At 67.9% G+C, this 17189-nt stretch overlaps 2 protein-coding genes across 3 annotated transcripts in view; one reads left to right on the top strand and one right to left on the bottom strand.

Moving 5' to 3' along the window:
* The window catches only part of LOC109492311 (collagen alpha-1(I) chain-like), a 48257-nt gene that overhangs the window by 7412 nt on the left and 23656 nt on the right, over window positions 1-17189 (bottom strand). Inside the window, exons 4-6 of one of the 2 annotated variants that reach the window (XR_006586759.1) lie at window positions 10338-13516; window positions 9464-10153; window positions 5860-7281 (exon numbers count right to left, since the gene is read on the bottom strand). Coding sequence is in view for 1 of the 2 variants with exons in the window: in XM_023239760.2 (XP_023095528.2) it covers window positions 3178-3273; window positions 3791-4495 (801 nt within the window). In the remaining variant the exon portion in view is untranslated. Of the gene's footprint in view, window positions 1-3177; window positions 3274-3790; window positions 5830-5859; window positions 7282-9463; window positions 10154-10337; window positions 13517-17189 lie in introns of those variants that run through there. The other variant, XM_023239760.2, reaches the window with a different exon arrangement.
* Window positions 2695-17189, top strand: part of MUC5B (mucin 5B, oligomeric mucus/gel-forming) — a 36798-nt gene continuing 22303 nt past the window's right edge. Inside the window, exons 1-25 of the mRNA XM_045039739.1 lie at window positions 2695-2824; window positions 4955-5005; window positions 5501-5551; window positions 5823-6084; window positions 6210-6324; window positions 6408-6498; window positions 6747-6853; window positions 7609-7810; window positions 8215-8340; window positions 8486-8603; window positions 8702-8840; window positions 9184-9294; window positions 9467-9536; window positions 9940-10077; window positions 10494-10658; window positions 10994-11088; window positions 12061-12187; window positions 12433-12688; window positions 13066-13121; window positions 13216-13316; window positions 13407-13558; window positions 13913-14051; window positions 15189-15308; window positions 16054-16233; window positions 16661-16900. Of these exons, the coding sequence (XP_044895674.1) occupies window positions 2755-2824; window positions 4955-5005; window positions 5501-5551; window positions 5823-6084; window positions 6210-6324; window positions 6408-6498; window positions 6747-6853; window positions 7609-7810; window positions 8215-8340; window positions 8486-8603; window positions 8702-8840; window positions 9184-9294; window positions 9467-9536; window positions 9940-10077; window positions 10494-10658; window positions 10994-11088; window positions 12061-12187; window positions 12433-12688; window positions 13066-13121; window positions 13216-13316; window positions 13407-13558; window positions 13913-14051; window positions 15189-15308; window positions 16054-16233; window positions 16661-16900 (3282 nt within the window). The 5' untranslated portion in view covers window positions 2695-2754. The remainder of the gene's footprint in view (window positions 2825-4954; window positions 5006-5500; window positions 5552-5822; window positions 6085-6209; window positions 6325-6407; window positions 6499-6746; window positions 6854-7608; window positions 7811-8214; window positions 8341-8485; window positions 8604-8701; window positions 8841-9183; window positions 9295-9466; window positions 9537-9939; window positions 10078-10493; window positions 10659-10993; window positions 11089-12060; window positions 12188-12432; window positions 12689-13065; window positions 13122-13215; window positions 13317-13406; window positions 13559-13912; window positions 14052-15188; window positions 15309-16053; window positions 16234-16660; window positions 16901-17189) is intronic.

The raw sequence follows: 17189 nt of genomic DNA, 5'->3' as shown, positions 1-17189 counted from the left end.
TGGGAGCAGGGACAAGGCCCAGCCATCCCAAGGCCCAGGAGAGAGTGGCTTGTCACCCACGTGTGGGGTCTGGGGTGCTTCCCGGCCTGGGCCCGCTCCCCACCTGGATCACCCAGCCTAGGGCTGTCAGGTTCTAGCCTGTTAGTCACAGCACTGGGCCCCTTAGCTATGGGGTGTAGACCAGGGCTGCCGGGACCCCCACGGTTCCCATCCGTTGTGGCCACACAGAGAGGTCTGGGGACCAGGAGGCAGCAGGTGTAAAAGGCCCCACTCCCAGGCCAATCCAGGGCGGGCTCTGAGCAGACCTAGAACCAACCATGCCTGTGACTCCCCAGGGCCATGCCCCGATCCTCCTGGACCCTCCTCCTCGGTGCCCCGGCTGGAGCCGGGCACACCACCAGACTCAGTAAATGCCTGAGGCTTGATGCGTCCTGGGGCCCTCGTCCTCGGTCTGCACTGTGGGCGGTTGGGGAGGGGTGAGCTCACACACCCCTGTGTGCCCACCAAGCCCTTGAGTGACGTGCACCAGGCTGCGGGGCCGGGCTGGGGCAGTCGGCCTCTGGGTTCCGCATAGCCCCGTGGGGTCCGTGGGCGGGGAGAGGCCCTGCGAGCCCGAGGATGGACAGGCTCCTGGCGTGGCCCCTGGGGGAGCCCTCCCGAGCCCCAGGAGGCCTGTCCTTCCCGGCAGCCCGCTCCCCTTCCTTGTCTTCTGTCCTCGGCTCTCTCAAGTGTGAACAGGTAAACTGGTTGAGCAAACAGGCTGGGCTCCGAGGCACTGCATCCGGGATGTCTCAATCCCCACCCGCCTCTGCCCAGAGGACGGTGCTCGTGGGGAAGGACCAGGGCGGTATCCGGGCCACGCCGGCAGCCAGGTCTCCGCCTCGCTGGTCCGGTGCAATTCCCGAGTGCCTACTGTGTGCCAGCTGTGAACAGTGGGTGCGGCCCATGCCTGCATGAAGCCCTCCTTCCGAGACGACAAACCTGAGGCCCTAAATAACTTACATTCGGGTCCCGAGTCCAAGGTGGCCCGGGTTGCTCACGTGTGCCCCACACGGGGCTCACGGGGGCCCTCTGAAGGCTGCAGGGTGCTAGCTGAGTCGGGGGTGGGGGGCTGAGGATGTGCCAGCAGGGCACGGACTGAGAGGGGGACTCGGGGGAGCAGAGGGGGTCGGGCCACGAGGGTTCAGGCTGCAGGAGCCCCGGAGGTTGGCAGGGCCGTGCATGCAAGCGGGCCCCATGCCAGGCCCGACTGCAGGAGCTCTGATGTCAGGAAACTGCACCCTGCGGGTACAGGGGGTGCGCCCTGCTCTGGAGATGCCAGCAGCCACACGAAAAGCAGATCCCGGGACCTCCGAGGCGAGCCTGCAGACATGCACAGCCCGGGCAGCGGGGCTCAGCCGTGCTGAGGGGTGGCGGCCGGGCACATGGTTGAGAGCTTTGAAGACAGCTCGCCCGCTGCCCCCAGCAGCTCTGCGTCTATGAATTAACCCCGAAAAGGCAGGTGCAGAGGACACAGGGTGCACCTCGCTGCTCACCACCCAAACCAATGGGGAAGCCGCCCCCCCCCCGCAGGGGCCCTGTGCTCCCCACCGGGGGCCGCCCCGCAAGGCACTCAGACGCGCTCAGGCTTGGGATGAGGATGCCCAGAGTAAGACGCCTGGAGTGTGAGTCAGAGGGGACTGCGTGCCAGGCAAGCCGTTCACCGACCAGGGGAGAGGTTATCGTGTGACCCCCCCCCCCCCGCCCCTGCAGCCCAGCCGCGCCAGCTGGGGAGCGGGGCCTTCGTGGCTCCCAGTCGGGGCAGTACTGGGGTTGAGACACCAGCCCCTGGTGTCCCATCAGCCCTGCTGGGGGCCCTCCAGGGGCACATCGGCGTGTGCGCGCATCGGCCGGGGCGCAGCCTGCCCTCAGGGGAGGGTCCTGGCGTGTCAGGGACCTGGGGAACAATAGCTTCCTTTGTGCCACCCCGCCTCAGGTCACCGAGCCAGCCTCAGGAGCGAGGTGAGGGTCAGACATGCCAGGGCAGGTGCTGGGCAAGAGCCAGCCTGGGTGTCCACTCTGTTTCTCCTTAAATCTGAACTTGGTGACAGAGACGTGCAGGGGGCACTGGTGAGCATGGCCAAGTTCTCTGGGCACGGAGTCTCCCCCACCCCCAAGCTCTGCAGACCAGGGACCCCACCCTCCACGTGCAGCTGACCACAGCCCAGCTGAGCAGGAGCCCCAGGCCCCCAGCGATGACAGCCTCACGTCGCTCCCCACTCCTCAGGGACCTGCGGTCAGCGCCCCGGGCCAGTGCCCCAGGCTGTCCGATGGCGGAGGCCTTGTCCCCTTCAGTCCCGCCTCTCAGCCTCAGCCAGGCTCCGGGGCCGGGGGGCTCAACGTGGGGACTGAGTGTGTGGGTGTGCTGACCACCTCCCCACTGCGTGAGTGAGGCAGGACCAGGGAGGCCCAGACGGCCGGCCCCTCTCCGATTCTCAGAAGCTGTGGGGTGGGATGGGGGGGGGGGCAGGGGTCCTGTGAATCTGGAGCCCACAGCCACAAATCCTTCCTCCTCCAGGCCTCTTTCCTGCCTCGGCCCCTCCCCAAGAGCAAACACACGTGGCCGGCTCGGGGGAAAGGACGGAGCCCTGCGTTGCCCAGGAGCTGGGCTTGGGGCCAAGACTTCTTGCTATATAAGCCCCGGGGCCCCCAGGGAGCGAGCACCGGGGCCCTCTGCCTCTCTGCCACCGGCCCGCCGCTGTGCCAGCCCCCAGGATGGGTGCCCCGAGCGGGTGCCTGGCGCTGGCCTGGGCCCTTGTGGCCCTGCTCTCGGTGCAGAGGACAGGTAAGACCGAAGACCGGCTCCCTCTCTGCCGCAGACAGGCCTCCGCAGGCCACCGCCCGGGGTTTCTCCTGCCTGAAATGGGCAGGGCGGCCCCCGCCCCGTGTGTCCTCAGGGGGGCCCCCAGGCTCTCGGTCTGCACCCAGGAGAAGCTGGGTCCCCTGGGCAAACCACCAAGAGGGTCTGGGGGTGCGGGCCGGGTGAGGGGCCCAAGGCTGGCACCTCTCAGGTCCCTGTGAGGGCGACAGCCGTCAGGGTAGTTCCTGGAGCGGCTCCGAAATCCCTCCTCAAATCAGGGTTGGAACAGCTGACAGGCGATGAGCCCGCGGACCCACGTCAGACACTTCGCACCTCACCTGCCGCGAGGCTCTTCCCACCTCTCCTCTGCCTCTCCTCTGCCGTAGGCCCGGGCTCTCAGCATCAGGGGGAAGCACCCGCAGCCCTAATACTTTCTGTCAATATGAAAGATACGGCCTCAGGGGCTGCCTGGGTGACGCCCGGCAGGGCTGGCCTGGAGCCCCGGCCACCGCGGCCCCGGCCCTGAGCTCTGCTCCCGCAAGGCCTCCTCCCCGGGCCCCAGCCGGGCTCGGGGGTCCGGGCAGGTGGACACCGGCCCGAGCTCTCTCCATCTGTGGTGGGGCGGGGGGGGGGGTGGTGCTGGTCTCCCAGAGCCCCTGCCCCAAGCCGCCTCCCAGCAGGGCTGGGAGGTGGGGACTTCCCCGCAGCAGCTCCCGCTGGGCGGCCACGTACCCCAGCCTGCTGTGCTCTTCGGGCGCCTGTCTGCTGGTTTGCGCAGCCGGGGCCCCTACTCAGCCGGCTCCTCCGGGCTCCTCTGGGCGGCGCTGGCCTCAGACCAGGTGCCCGGACACTGGGCCTCCCCAGCGAGCCGCCTCAGCCTCCACCCGCTCCTCTCTGGGGGGCCGATCCCACTAGGGGCAGGCAAAAGAGGTCTGAGACGAGGGGGCTCACGTCAGAGGGTGCGCTGTCGGCCACGGCGTTGGGGGGGGCAGTTGGCAGCGGGCATTTTCCTGGCTGGGCAACGGAGCCCGGGTCTCGCGAGGCCACCGGCCCCGAGTGGAGCCACTTCTCGTAGAAACCGGCCCCGGACGGGGATGGGGGTGCAGGGTTCGCTGCACCTGCGGGAAAACCCCTGGTTTCTGACTGTGGGGCGCGGCCCGTGGGGCAGGGGTGGACAGAGGCAGCAGCTGCGGGAGGGGCCTTCCGAAGGAAAGTTCGTTGCCCCGCCAGTGCCCGTGGCTTGCGTGCGTCCGAGGTCCCCGCTGGGAAGGACGAACAGGAAGCTGTGGCGGTGGCCTCACCGGACCCCTTGCCGAGCTGGCCCCACCAGGGACACGGGGACGTCGGGGGCCCGACACCCACTCCCCGACAAGGCTCAGCGTTAGGCCGAGTGTGCAGACCCCCGGCAGACGGAAGGAAGCAGTCCCGGGCCCGTGCGGAGGGGTGCCCCAGCCTGAGCCCGGCAGAGGGGCCAGGGAGGGGTTCCCCGCGGCTCCCCAAGGCGGCGAGGGGCTGTGGGGGCCGGGCCGCTGCGGGCGAGCACCTGGGCGTAGCCGTGGTCGGGCCGACGGAGGAAGCCCTGCCTGCAGGCGGTGGGCACACAGGCCACCCGGGCAGCCATCCCGGGACCCAGGCCTCCAGGCCCGCCCCCACCATGATGGATGGTTCTAGCTCGAATCTCACTCTGGTCTTGGGTTTCTGCTAAGTCACGCCCAGAAGCCTCCCTGACTGCGTGTGTCCTTCTCCCCAACAGAACTGGTCTTTGTCCTTCTCCAGGGGACTCCTGGGATGGGGCCGAACCCTCTTCTAGGGTGGCCAGGGTCAACGGGCCAACGCCTTTTCCTGATTCCATTCCCCTGCCCTGAGCCAGCAGCTGCCGGGTCACGGCCAGATGAGGCAGCACTCTGCATTCGTAGATGGGGAGAGCGGGAGTCAGGGCAAGGCCACCAGACGCAGCTCCCCGCGGGAACGCCCATCCCTGCGGAGGCCACGACAGCTACCACGTAGAGTGGTGGGGAGGCTAGACCCTGTCACGTGGCCACCACCCTGAAGCCTGCCCAGGAAGGGATGGCAAATGTCCAGCTTCTCACTGACTCCCGTCCCCTTTCCCTGCAGAGACCCAGGGCAGCACGGAGCCTGCTGTGAACAGTTGGAGGGTGGACGTCGGTATGCGGCCTGGGTTCTGGGTGCCGAGGCCGAGGGGCTGGGCTCGGGGTGGGCCGGGGATCTGGACAGGGGAGGGGGGACAGACCCCTTTCTACAGGAGCCACATGTCACACAGAGACCCTCCTGGATCCCACCTGCCCACAAGAAGGGATTGCAGAGGGGATGGGCCAAAGAAAGCTAAGGCACAGAGCAGAGAGGCCAAAATGCCCACACACGTGCACACACGGTCATGTACTTGGACACGTGCGCGCGCGCGCACACACACACACACACACACACACACACACACACAGTAAAGCCCAGGCCAGCAGTGTGTCCTGGGTGGATGGGAGGGCCCGGGAGGGGACAGCCCTAGTTCTGGGGCTCCCTGGGCTGAGTCAGGGCGGCTGCTGCCCTAGGCCGGCCTGTGAGGAGGATAGAGGTCCCGGGAAGGAGTGTCCCGGGCCATTCCCTGCCTGGCCACATCTCTAGTGTAACCCAGCCCTCACTCTGCAGCTCGGAGCATGACCATCATCCCGCCCATCACCGTCTTCCCCACCATGAGCTGTGAGTGGATGCTGCCCACTGCTGATGGGGCGGGGGCTCGCCCCTCTGGGGGGCTGACGCCGGGGTGGTATGGGCAGCTGGATGGCCTTGGGCCTGGCTGGGAGCGCTCCCTGTGGACAGTGGTGGGGGCCGACCCCGGATGCTGGGGCAGGGCTCTCAGCCCTCCTGGCTGCCCTCCGAGCTCCCCGTCCCCAACCCGGAAAAGGCTACCCGTGGGTGGCTGGGCGAGGCCTGTGGCACCTGCCGGGGCCTCACCACGCTCTCCCCACAGCCCTGAACGCCGCGCACAACGGGCGGGTGTGCAGCACCTGGGGCGACTTCCACTATAAGACCTTCGACGGGGACGTCTTCCGCTTCCCGGGCCTGTGCAACTACGTCCTCTCCATGCACTGCGGGGCCGCCTACGAGGACTTCAACGTCCAGGTCCGCCGCGGCCTGGCCGGCTCCAGGCCTACCATCACCCACATCATCCTCAAGACCCAGGGGCTGGTGCTGGAGGCCTCCAACGGCTCGATCCTCATCAACGGGCAGCGGTGAGCCTGGTCTGGGCTGGGGAAGGGCCGGGCCTCTGGGGCGGGTTCTGGGCTCAGGGCTGCTGGGGGGCGCCACACCCTGCTGCGCACCCTGGCCCTGGGAGGACCAGAAATTTCCACCCCAGGGAGGAGCTGCCCTACAGCCGCGCCGGCGTCCTGGTAGAGGAGAGCAGTGTCTACATCAAGGTTGACGTCCGGCTGGTGCTAACCTTCCTGTGGAACAGAGAGGAAGCCGCCCTGGTGAGGACGCCCCCACCTGTCCGCCCCCCCCCCAACTGGGGACAGCCTCCCAGAGGCTGGAGCTGCCTCTCTTCTGCCCCCAGCTGGAGCTGGACCCCAAGTACGCCAACCAGACGTGTGGTCTGTGTGGGGACTTCAACGGACTCCGGGCCGTCAACGAGTTCTATGCCCATAGTGAGTGCCCCCTGGGGCAGCAGGAAGCTGAGGGCTGGCTTGTCCTGAGGAGGCCTGGAGGGGGCAGCCTTGGGGTGGCCTTACCCAGGCTCTGGGTGGAGAGCAAATCGGGGTGGGGGCAATACTCAAGACAGCGATGCCCCAGAGAGGTTTCAGGTGCCCTGGGCACGGGCAGGGGTCCCCAGGCAGCCATCCCCTGCACTGGCCCCACGGTCCCTCAGCACCCTGACCCCAGCATCTCTCCACAGACGCCAGGCTGACCCCTCTCCAGTTTGGAAATCTCCAGAAGCTGGATGGGCCCACAGAGCAATGCCAGGACCCCCTACCTTCCCCCGCCAACAACTGCACGGATAGGGTGAGCGCCTCTCTGGGGCCCGGCCTGCCCCCAGCCCCTGCTCTCCCAAGATGGTCATCTCAGGCTTCCTGGGCTGGGCCCTGAGGCATCCGGGCGGAGGGTCTCCAAGCCCTGGGGGGGCAGGGGACACGGCTTCCACCTCGGAGACACCGTCTGAGCTTCCACCTACTGAACGAATGTTCTACGTGTGCGGGCCGTGGGCTACACGTGTGCCCATCCGTGTATGCGAATACGTGTCCACACATAGGCGGTCCGTGGTGGGCACTTAGGAGCCCAGCTGAAGAAGCCCCATGTGGGAGCGGGGAGGCCTCCACGGGTAGAAGTGGCCTGGAAGCTCCAGGAGGCCCAAACCGACAGAATCTCCCTCAGAGCCTCAAGTCAGGATATGGAGCCCAGGCCCAGCCGCCTGGGGGGCAGGGGCAGGGGTGCTGGGGAAAGAAAAGGGGTTCATCAGTGGGCACACAGGTGCCCTTGTTTCCCACTTCTCTTTGCATTGCACCTTTCCTGGGTGCTCACACCATGGGTAGATGTGGCCTGGAGCCCTGAGTGGGTGGGTGGAGTCCACGGTCCCGGGTCACTCCCAGAGCCAAGCCGAGCCCTGCACCCAGCAAGTTCACTGTGGTTAAAGAGAAGGATGGGTGGGTGGACGGACAGATGGAGAGATGAAAGGGACCTCAAGGGGGGGAAGGGGCCCCCTGGCCTGGACCCCCCACAAGCACCGAGCGTGGAGGGTGCCACACCCCTGTGCTCCCCAGGAGGGCATCTGCCACCGCACCCTGTTGGGCCCGGCCTTCTCGGAGTGCAACACGCTGGTGGACCCTGCCGTGTACGTGGCCGCCTGCACCCAGGATCTGTGCCGCTGCCCGGACTGCCCGTGTGCCACCTTCGCCGAGTACTCCCGCCAGTGTGCCCATGCAGGGGGACAGCCCCAGAACTGGAGGGGCCCTGACCTCTGCCGTGAGTGTCCCCTGGCCGGGGCCAGCACCAGGCCCCACGCCCACACTGGGTCCCGGTGGGGAGGGGGCGAGGGCCAGGACATCTGGCATCTGGTTGGGGACCCAGGGCAAGTGGAGTCATTTGGGGGGTCCTACAGCGAGAGGGTGGGCAGGGGGACAGAAGGGAGTGTGGGGGGCCCAGAGGGAGGACCCGGCCTTGGTACAGCCCAGGTGGGCACAGGAGGGCCGCCTCACCCAGAAGACAGTGGGAGCTAGGAGCAGGGAGGCCCAGCCTCCCAAGACGAGGGGCTCCCCGGCTCAGCTGTGACCTCGGGGTGCCGTTGACGACACGGGAAAGGTTGGGAGCAGCCTCCTGCCCCGCGCCCGGGTGGCTTTCCGGGGCCCAAGCGCTGCCTCCCCCCACAGCCTGGACCTGCCCCCTCAACACACAGCAGCGGGAATGCGGCTCGCCCTGCGCGGACACCTGCTCCAACCCGGAGCGCTCCCAGCTCTGCGAGGACCACTGTGTGGATGGCTGCTTCTGCCCCCCAGGCAGGTCCTCCTGGCCCTCGGGGACTGTCCCCCAGCCAGGCCTTCTGCCCCCAACCCCCCCCCCCCCCGCCGGCTGCCTCCAGTCACTGTGTTGCCAACACCCGACCCAGCCCGCTCACAACCCCCTGCCCCCCGCTGTCCGCAGGCACGGTGCTGGATGACGTCACCCACACGGGCTGCCTGCCCCTAGAACAGTGTCCATGCACCCACGGCGGCCACACCTACGCCCCGGGGGCCTCCTTCACCACCAGCTGCAGCTCCTGGTATGCCTCCTGGCTGCCCCTGCCCTTGGTGGGGGTGCATGGGAGGGGATCTACCTCCCCCACACCACGCTTCCTCTGTTCATGGCCTCCCTTCCCAGCACCTGCTCTGGGGGGCTGTGGCAATGCCAGAACCTTCCGTGCCCTGGCACCTGCTCCGTCCAGGGAGGGTCCCACATCTCCACCTACGATGAGAGACTCTACGATGTGCATGGGGACTGCAGCTACGTCCTGTCCAAGGTACGGTCCCAGTCCCTACCTGCTGGGCCTGTCCTGGGACTCTCAGGCCTCCCTGCCCCTGGGAAGGGTCCTGTGATGGCCATCAGAGTAGGTGAAGCCCCCCCCCCGGTCCCCTCCTGGGGTCCCATCCCCAAAGGGAAGCCCCTAGGCTCACATTCGCGGGGCCAAGGGGCTCCCGGGCCCCGAGATGAGCTGCCTGCCTGGAGGTGGCCACAGGGGCCAGCCTCCACCCCACACGCACGGTCCTGGGAACAGGGGCGCCACACACGAACACGCAGCCCCCTCCCTGCCCGCGCTCGGGAGTGGCCGACCCCCAGCGCCCTGGTGGGCCTTGCCCTGTCAGAAATGTGCAGGCAACGGCTTCACTGTGCTGGCCGAGCTGCGGAAATGTGGCCTGACGGACAACGAGAACTGCCTCAAAATGGTGACGCTCAGCGTGAACGGCGGGGACACGGTGGGTGAGGGTCCCGCTGGGAAAGGGGGTGGGGACAGGGTGGAGGTCTTGGTCTGACGTTAGGGGCCAGGGGTCCCCTCCCGGCTCTGGCTCTGCTGGGCCGGCCCCTGGGGAGTGCTCCCCGGCCGGGCAGGCTCCTCCCCCAGCTGACCTGGCCGCTCCCTCTCACCAGATCATCCAGATCCAGGCCAGCGGCGGGGTATTCATGAACTCCGTGCACACGCGGCTGCCCGTGTCAGCAGGTACGCGGTCGGGGACAGCCGGGCCGCACTGCAGCCAGGTGGTCTGCTCCCAAGGCTGGTTCTCTGTGGCCCGGGGCAGTTCCGGAATATCCCATGGTTGGTTTCTCATCTGCACGTGGGATGTCAATGCTCCCCCCTCGGCTACCGTGGGGACCGGGGCCGAACACCCTTGGGGCGCAGCCTCTCGGGGATCACGAGTGGTCACCGCCAATACCACCTGCAGAGGAGCTCCGCCCACCCCTGGGTCCCGGAGCGGTGGCGCGGGCCCACCAGATGCCTGGATCCTCCCAGTCCATCCCTAGGGGACCCTCCCTGCTTCCTGGCTGTCCCAGGAGCAAGGGGGCTCCGTCTGGCCAGGCCTGGCCCCCACGCAGACTCTGACTCCGTCCCCATCCCCCGGCAGCCAACATCACCATCTTCAGGCCTACGTCCTTCTTTGTCCTGGTGCACACGGGCCTCGGGCTGCAGCTGCAGGTTCAGCTGGTGCCCCTCATGCAGGTGTTCCTCAGGCTGGACCCCTCCTATCACGGACAGATGTGCGGTGAGGCTCCGCCGACGGGCCGGGAGGGGGCTGGTGCCCGGACTCAGCTCCAGGCCGCGGGCAGGACGGGAAGAATCTGGCAGGAGGTGAAAGTTGGGAGGCGGCTGCTCCCAGGGCACAGTGGAGACTCCTGCACCGGCCGAGGGCACCCCGAATGTGATGTGTGGCCCTAGGGAGGGCACTTGGGGGGATGGAGAGCAAGCCGCGTTGCCCTTACGAGGTCAGGCTTTGCACAGCGGCTGATCCCCATCGGGGCTCACCTACGGATGGCTCTGGAACCACTCCTGGGATGGGGGTTCGGGGCTGGTCCGCCGTGTGGTGGTTTCTAGAGGAGAGCAGGAGCCAGGGAGCAAGCCCCCCCGGATGGCCAGGCTGGACGCCCTGCTAATGCCCCATCCCTGGGCCCCTGCCCCCAGGCCTGTGCGGGAACTTCAACCAGAACCAGGCCGATGACTTCCGGACCCTCAGCGGCGTGGTGGAGGGCACGGCCGCCGCCTTCGCCAATACCTGGAAGACCCAGGCCGCCTGCCCCAATGTCAAGAACAGCTTCGAGGACCCCTGCTCCCTCAGCGTGGAGAACGGTACTCCCACCCCCCGGGGGCCCTCCGTTTACGAGGGCTGGGCTGGGAGCCGAGACCTCCCATCTCACCAGGCCCTGGGGGACCCCTGGTGTCCGGGTGTGCATGGCCTGGGGTGAAATCGGGCAGTCCAGAGTGCTCAGAGCCTGTCTCGAGGAGGAGCACCTTCCTGCCCCCTCAGCACGGTGGGCAAGCCCCAAATCCCAGCTCAGCTCTCTGGGGGCCGTGGGGCCCCCCAGGGCCTGTGTGCAGGAGCGCAGGCAGCCAGAGGGGGCGGGTGAGGGGGAGGAGGTGTGTGGGTGCCGGCCAGCCAGCCTCCCCCCGCACCCTTGTCCCAGAGAACTACGCCCAGCACTGGTGCTCCCTGCTGACCGACCCTGCCGGAGCCTTCTCGCCCTGTCACTCTGTCCTCAACCCTGCACCCTTCCACTCGGTGAGACCCCTGCCCCACCTGGAGCCGCCCCCTACCCCTTAGCCTCCCCTTGGTGGTCTCCTATCTCGAGGACCACTCACAGCACGGTGGGCTGGTCGGTCAGTCCTACCCGGGGCTGCCCGGGGCTTTTAGCACCATCACTGTCGGGGTGTTTGTGGCCACGGACCAGCTCACCAAAAACTAGAAATATTGATTCTGTTCCGGTCCTAGAAGCCAGAAGCCCCAAATCAAGCTGTGGGCAGGCCCATGCTCCCTCCTAAGGCTACAGAGAAGGTCCTTCCTGCCTCTCCCAGCTTCTCGGGGCTCCAGGTGTCCCTGGGCTTGTGGCCATGTCACCCCAACCTCTGCCTCCCTGGTCACATGGCCTCGGCCCCTCCCCTGTGTCTGTGTCCAAATTTCCTCTTTAAGGACACCAGTCATGCTGGATCGGGGACCATCCCCATGACCTCGTCTTAATAACGTCTGCAAAGACCCTGTTTGCAATAAGCTCATTTTCTCAGGCCCCGTGGGTTAGGGTTTCCACGCATCCTTCACAACACTTGGCTCATGGGCCACTTTCCCAGAAGCTCAAAGCCCTAAAATGCACCATCAGGAGCATCTCCAGGTGGAAAGCCCAGGCCCACCTCTGCCTGGGCAGATGGCACCCTCTTCACCCCACCTGTGTCCCCCACACACAGCACAACCCGTGACGTACGTGGGATGCGGCCGACCCTGGCCCTGTCCTGTGGCGCTCCCTCCTGACCCTGACCATAGCCTGGTCTCACGCCTTCTTGCTGCCCCCTGACCGGGCCTCTGCAGTCGCTTAGTGTGCGGTGTGCCCCTCCTGGGGGCCGCTTTCCACCCATCTGTGCCAAGGGGCCTCCTTGGGGTGGACCTCCCAGTCCAGGCAGGGGTCCCAGGAAGAATCCACGGGAAGAGGAGGGGCCTTGGTGGGTTGGGGTTCCTGACGGTCCCCAATGGCCCCATCCCCAGCACTGCATGTTCGACACGTGCAACTGTCAGAAGAGCGAGGACTGTCTGTGTGCGGCCCTGTCCTCCTACGTGCACTCCTGTGCCGCCAAGGGGGTGCTGCTCAGAGGCTGGAGGGACGGCGTGTGCAGTGAGTGTCCCTGAGCCACTCTGGCTGCACCAGGTGGGGGCAGGGGGGCTGGGGATCCTGGGGGCAGCCACCCCCCACCCACATGTTCTCAGCCAGAGCTTCTGGCTTCCTCGGTCGGGCCAACCAAGGACCTTGTGGTCCCACGATCCCTGGGTGTCAGAGGGGAAACTGAGTCTTGGGTTGCTTAAACACCGGTTTGGAGGGGGCCATCCAGCCACTGACTTGAGCGCTGCCCCTGCCCTCAGCCAAGTATGTGAGCAGCTGCCCCAAGTCCCAGAACTACAGCTATGTGGTGGCCGGCTGCCAGCCCACCTGCCGCGCTCTGAGCCAGGTCGACGTCACCTGCGGCGTCACCTTCGTGCCTGTGGACGGCTGCATCTGCCCCTCGGGCACCTTCCTGGATGACTCGGGTGCCTGCGTGTCCGCTGAGGCCTGTCCCTGCTACTTCCGTGGCTCTGCAGTGGCCCCGGGGGAGGTGGTGCATGACGACAGCGTGGTGTGGTAAGGGGCCAGCTGGGCCCATGCCCCCCCCCCACATCACTGTGCCCCATCCCAGGAGAGCGAGGGTCTCCTCACCCTGTTTCACACGCAAAGATGTCTGGGTGTCTCCCAGAGGATTTTGAAACACAAAGGTGCTCCCTGGGGAGGGAAGTTTGCCCCTCCCCCCACACCCCTTAGTCCTGCTGTGAAGAGGTAGCCCTCCCTTGGCCTCCAGAGGGTTCTGAGGGTCCAGGGCCCAGGGAGGGCGTGTGCATTGCACAGGACGGTTTTCTCTCCGCGCTGGGGGAGGGGTGCCCCCAGCCGGGCAGAGATCTGGGTGAGGTCTGTGGGGTGGTGGGTGGGCAGGGGGTCCAGAGTGGGTCGTCTGTCTCTCACAGCTCGTGCGTGGGTGGGAAGCTGAGTTGCCTGGGAGCAGCGGAGCACAGGAGCTCAGGTACGGCCTCTGGGCAGCGCCCCGAGGGAGGGGCTTCCGCGGGCCCCGGGTGGGGGGAGGGGCCCCTCCCAGCCCAGGCCCGCCTCCTCCGCAGGGTGCGCGGCCCCCATGGTGTACCTGGACTGCCGCAACGTCTCCGCTGGCGCGCCCGGGGCCGAGTGTCTCAGGAGCTGCCACACGCTCGACGTGGACTGTGTGAGTGGCCGGGAGGGCAAGGCGAGGGCGCTGCCCGAGGGCGTCCCCGGGCACAGCGGGTGACCGGCACTGACCTGTGCCGGTCCACAGTTCAGCACTCACTGCGTGTCCGGCTGCGTCTGCCCCCCGGGGCTGGTGTCGGACGGGAGCGGAGGCTGCGTGGCGGAGGAGGACTGTCCTTGTCTGCACAACGAGGCCGCCTACAAGCCCGGGGAGACCATCAGGGTCGACTGTAACACCTGGTAGGTCGGGGCTACTCCGCAGGGGGCGGGGCAGGGCCGAGGCCTGACATTGCCCCCGCCCCCCCCCCGCCCCCCGTCCCCCGCCCCCGGGAAAGCCCTGGGGTGTGCCCTTCGTCCTTGGAAGGTGCCCCAGGGGCCAGGCCTAGCCGTGGCCGGCCGGTCAGAGCCGACGCCAGGGGCTCCGGCCCCGCCGCACTCCAGGCGCCAAGGGCTTCAGAAGCCGAGAGACAGGAGTGCCGCAGGCAGGCAGGTGGCAGGCGGCGACTGCCTGAGCTCGCCGCGTCACTTAACCCCTCCGGAGAGTGGGGCGGGGCGGCCCCCGTGACCTGGCCGTCGCCTGTCCTCGCCTCGCAGCACGTGCAGGAGCCGCAGGTGGGAATGCAGCAGCAAGGCCTGCCTGGGCACCTGCGTGGCCTACGGGGACGGCCACTTCATCACCTTCGATGGCGAGCGCTACAGCTTTGAAGGAAGTTGCGAGTACACGCTGGCGCAGGTACGCCTGGCCCCCTCTCTGCCCCCGCCTACCCGGCCTCCTAGCCCCGCCCCTCGCCCCGGCCACGCCCCCAGTCGTCCTCCTCGTCCCACCCTCCTCGCCCTCGCCCCTCTCGTCCCCGCCCCTCGACCCCCTCCTCATCCCGGCCACGCCCCCTCTCGTCCTGGTCCCCCCTCGTCGCCCTCGCCCTCGCCCCGCCCACCTCGCCCTCGCCCCGCCCTCCTCTCCCTCGCCCTCCTCGCCCCTCACCTCACCCTCCTCATCTTCGCCCCGCCCCCCTCGCCCTCGCCCCGCCCTCCTCGTCCCGCCCTCCTCGCCCCTCACCTCACCCTCCTCATCCTCGCCCCGTCCCCCTCGCCCCTCGCACCGCCCTCTTCGTCCCGGCCACGCCTACCGTCCTCGTCCCACCCTCCTCGTCCTCGTCCCGCCCTCCTCATCCTCGCCCCGCCCTCTTCGTCCCGGCCACGCCCCCTCTCGTCCTCTTCGTGCCCGCCCCCCGCCCCGCCCTCCTCATCCCCGCCCCACCCCTGCTCCCGCCCTCCTACGCTCCCCACACCCTCCTCGTCCCCGTCCCCGCCTCTCGCCCCGTCAACCTCGCCCCTCGCCCCCCCTCCTCATCCCGGCCACGCCCCCTCTCGTCCTCGTCCCGCCCTCCTCACCCTCGCCCCGCCCTCCTCGCCCTCGCCCCGCCCTCCTCGTCCCACCCTCCTCGCCCCTCACCTCACCCTCCTCATCCTCGCCCCGCCCCCCTCGCCCTCGCCCCGTCCCCCTCGCCCCTCGCCCCGCCCTCTTCGTCCCGGCCACGCCCACCGTCCTCGTCTCCCCCCCCCCCCCCTCCCCCGTCCTCGCCCCTCACCCCGCCCTCCTCGTCCCGGCCACGTCCCCTCTCGTCCTCTTCGTGCCCGCCCCCCCGCCCCGCCCACCTCATCCTCGCCCCACCCCTGCTCCCTCCCTCCTACGCCCCCACACCCTCCTAGTCCCCGCCTCTCGCCCCTTCAACCTCGCCCCACCCCCGCCTCCTCATCGCCCCGTCCTGCTCCCCCCCCACCCCCCGTCCTCTTCGTCCCCGTCCCCCGCCCTCTTCGCCCCGCCCCCTCGCCCGGCCTGCTCCCGCAACCTGACCCCTCCCTGTCCCAGGACTACTGTGGGGGCAATGGCACCGGCACCACAAACGGGACTTTCCGCGTCGTCACCGAAAACGTCCCCTGTGGGACCACGGGTGTCACCTGCTCTAAGGCCATCAAGCTCTTCCTGGAGGTGAGAGCCCCCAGGAACCTTCTCCCTCCCTCTGCCCTCCAGCTGACAGTCCTGGGGCAACCTGAACAAATGACCACAGCCCGGACCCGAAACCAGAGAAATTCATTCTCTTGGTTGTGACGCCAGGACTCCGCCATGCAGGTGTCCCAGGGCCGAGACCACCCCCCCCCCCCCAGCTCCTGGGCTCCACCGCCCCTCCCCCACCTGTCTGCCCCTCTCTTCTCCCACACGGACACCTGTGGTTGGACTGAGGCTCTCCCTAAGTCCCAGATGAGCTCATCTGTCGCTGACACCTGCAAAGACCCTCCTTCCAAATAAGGTCACATTCACGGGTTTCAGGGGTCAGGATGTGGACACACCTTTTTGGGGGCTTGCGTTCAGCCCACCACATCAGGGTGCCCAGTTCCAGCAGAGGGAGGTCAGAGTTCACCGGGCAGAGAGGTGCACTGCTGGCGGGGGACGTCTCCCCCACAGGGTGGTAAGAGCATGAGCAGGGTCGCCTCACTCAGAGGCCAGCGAGTCGGGGTGGCCAGTCCTGCAGACTCCCTCTGGGACCCGTGCACCCCTGCTTACCGGGGCCCTGGCTTTCTATGCGGCCTCCCAGCCCAGTCGGCTTGGCCTCTCGCCTGGTGTTTGCTGACAGTCAGGAGCCCACCAGCCCTGTGCCGAGGGCCCCTGAGTACCTGTGGCCCCCGGGCTGGCCCCTCCGTCCCGGCTGCCACCACCTCCGTGTGCCCCTCTGCAGAACTATGAGCTGATCCTGCGTGAGGGCACCCACAAGGTGGTGCAGAGGGGGCCGGGCGGAGACCTGCCGTACAAGGTCCGGTACACGGGCGTCTACCTGACTGTCGAGACCCGCAGCGGCATGGTGGTGTCCTGGGACCGAAAGACCAGCGTGTTCATCCGACTACAGCAGGGCTACAAGGTGAGAGTGGGCGGGCTGGGGACCCCCTCTGGCAGGGACAGATCTGGCCCAGAAGGGACCGTCTGGCAGCTGACAATCCACGGAGGGCTGGGGCCAGTCCACTCACAATGCCAACTTCTGAAAAGGCAGGTGTTGAGACCCAAGGGACCGACTGACAGAGTCCTGGTTAGAAAGCCATTCTCTGCTCTCTGGTCCCCCCACGCCCACCGGCCTGCTTGCCCACCTGCCCACCTGTTCATCTGGCTGCCCACCTGCCCGCTTGCCATAGGACCCACTGTGCACCCCATCCGCCTGCAGGTTCCCCGGGCACTCCCTGGGGACACCAGGCGTCAGGCAGTCACCCCTGGGCTATGCGCCGCTGCCTCGGGCTGCCCCCTGCAGCCCCAACGCCCATGCTGCCTGCCCCCCCACCCCCCTCCGTGTGCAGGGCCGGGTCTGCGGGCTGTGCGGGAACTTTGACGACAACGCCGTCAATGACTTCACCACGCGGAGCCAGTCCGTGGTGGGCAACGCCCTGGAGTTTGGCAACAGCTGGAAATTCTCCCCGTCCTGCGCCGACGCCCCGGCCCCCAGGGACGCCTGCGCCGCCAACCCGCACCGCAGGTCCTGGGCCCAGAAGCAGTGCAGTGTCCTCAACAGCGCCACCTTTGCCGCCTGCCATTCTCAGGTGGGCTGTGCGAAGTGGGCGCTCTGGCCTCGGGGGCTGGAGGGTCGGGCTGCCTCCTTCCCTCCTGGTCAGGGCTGGGTCTGGCCCGGGCCTCTGAGCTCGGTCTTGATGTGGGTGCACACCAGGTGGCAGGTCCAAACGGTGTGCCCCAAGCCCTGCCCGGGGGTCCCGACCCAGAGCATCCCACAGCTTTCCTTGACCCCTCAGGCCCGTTCCCCTAGAAGCGGGGTCGTGAGCCATACAGATCCCCGGTGTCACCTCCCTGTCCTACCCACATTGCCCGGCCTGC

Source organism: Felis catus, chromosome D1 (genome assembly GCF_018350175.1).
Source record: "Felis catus isolate Fca126 chromosome D1, F.catus_Fca126_mat1.0, whole genome shotgun sequence".
NCBI classification, from domain to species: Eukaryota; Metazoa; Chordata; class Mammalia; order Carnivora; family Felidae; genus Felis; species Felis catus.
This window is presented reverse-complemented; position numbering and strand designations above follow the sequence as displayed.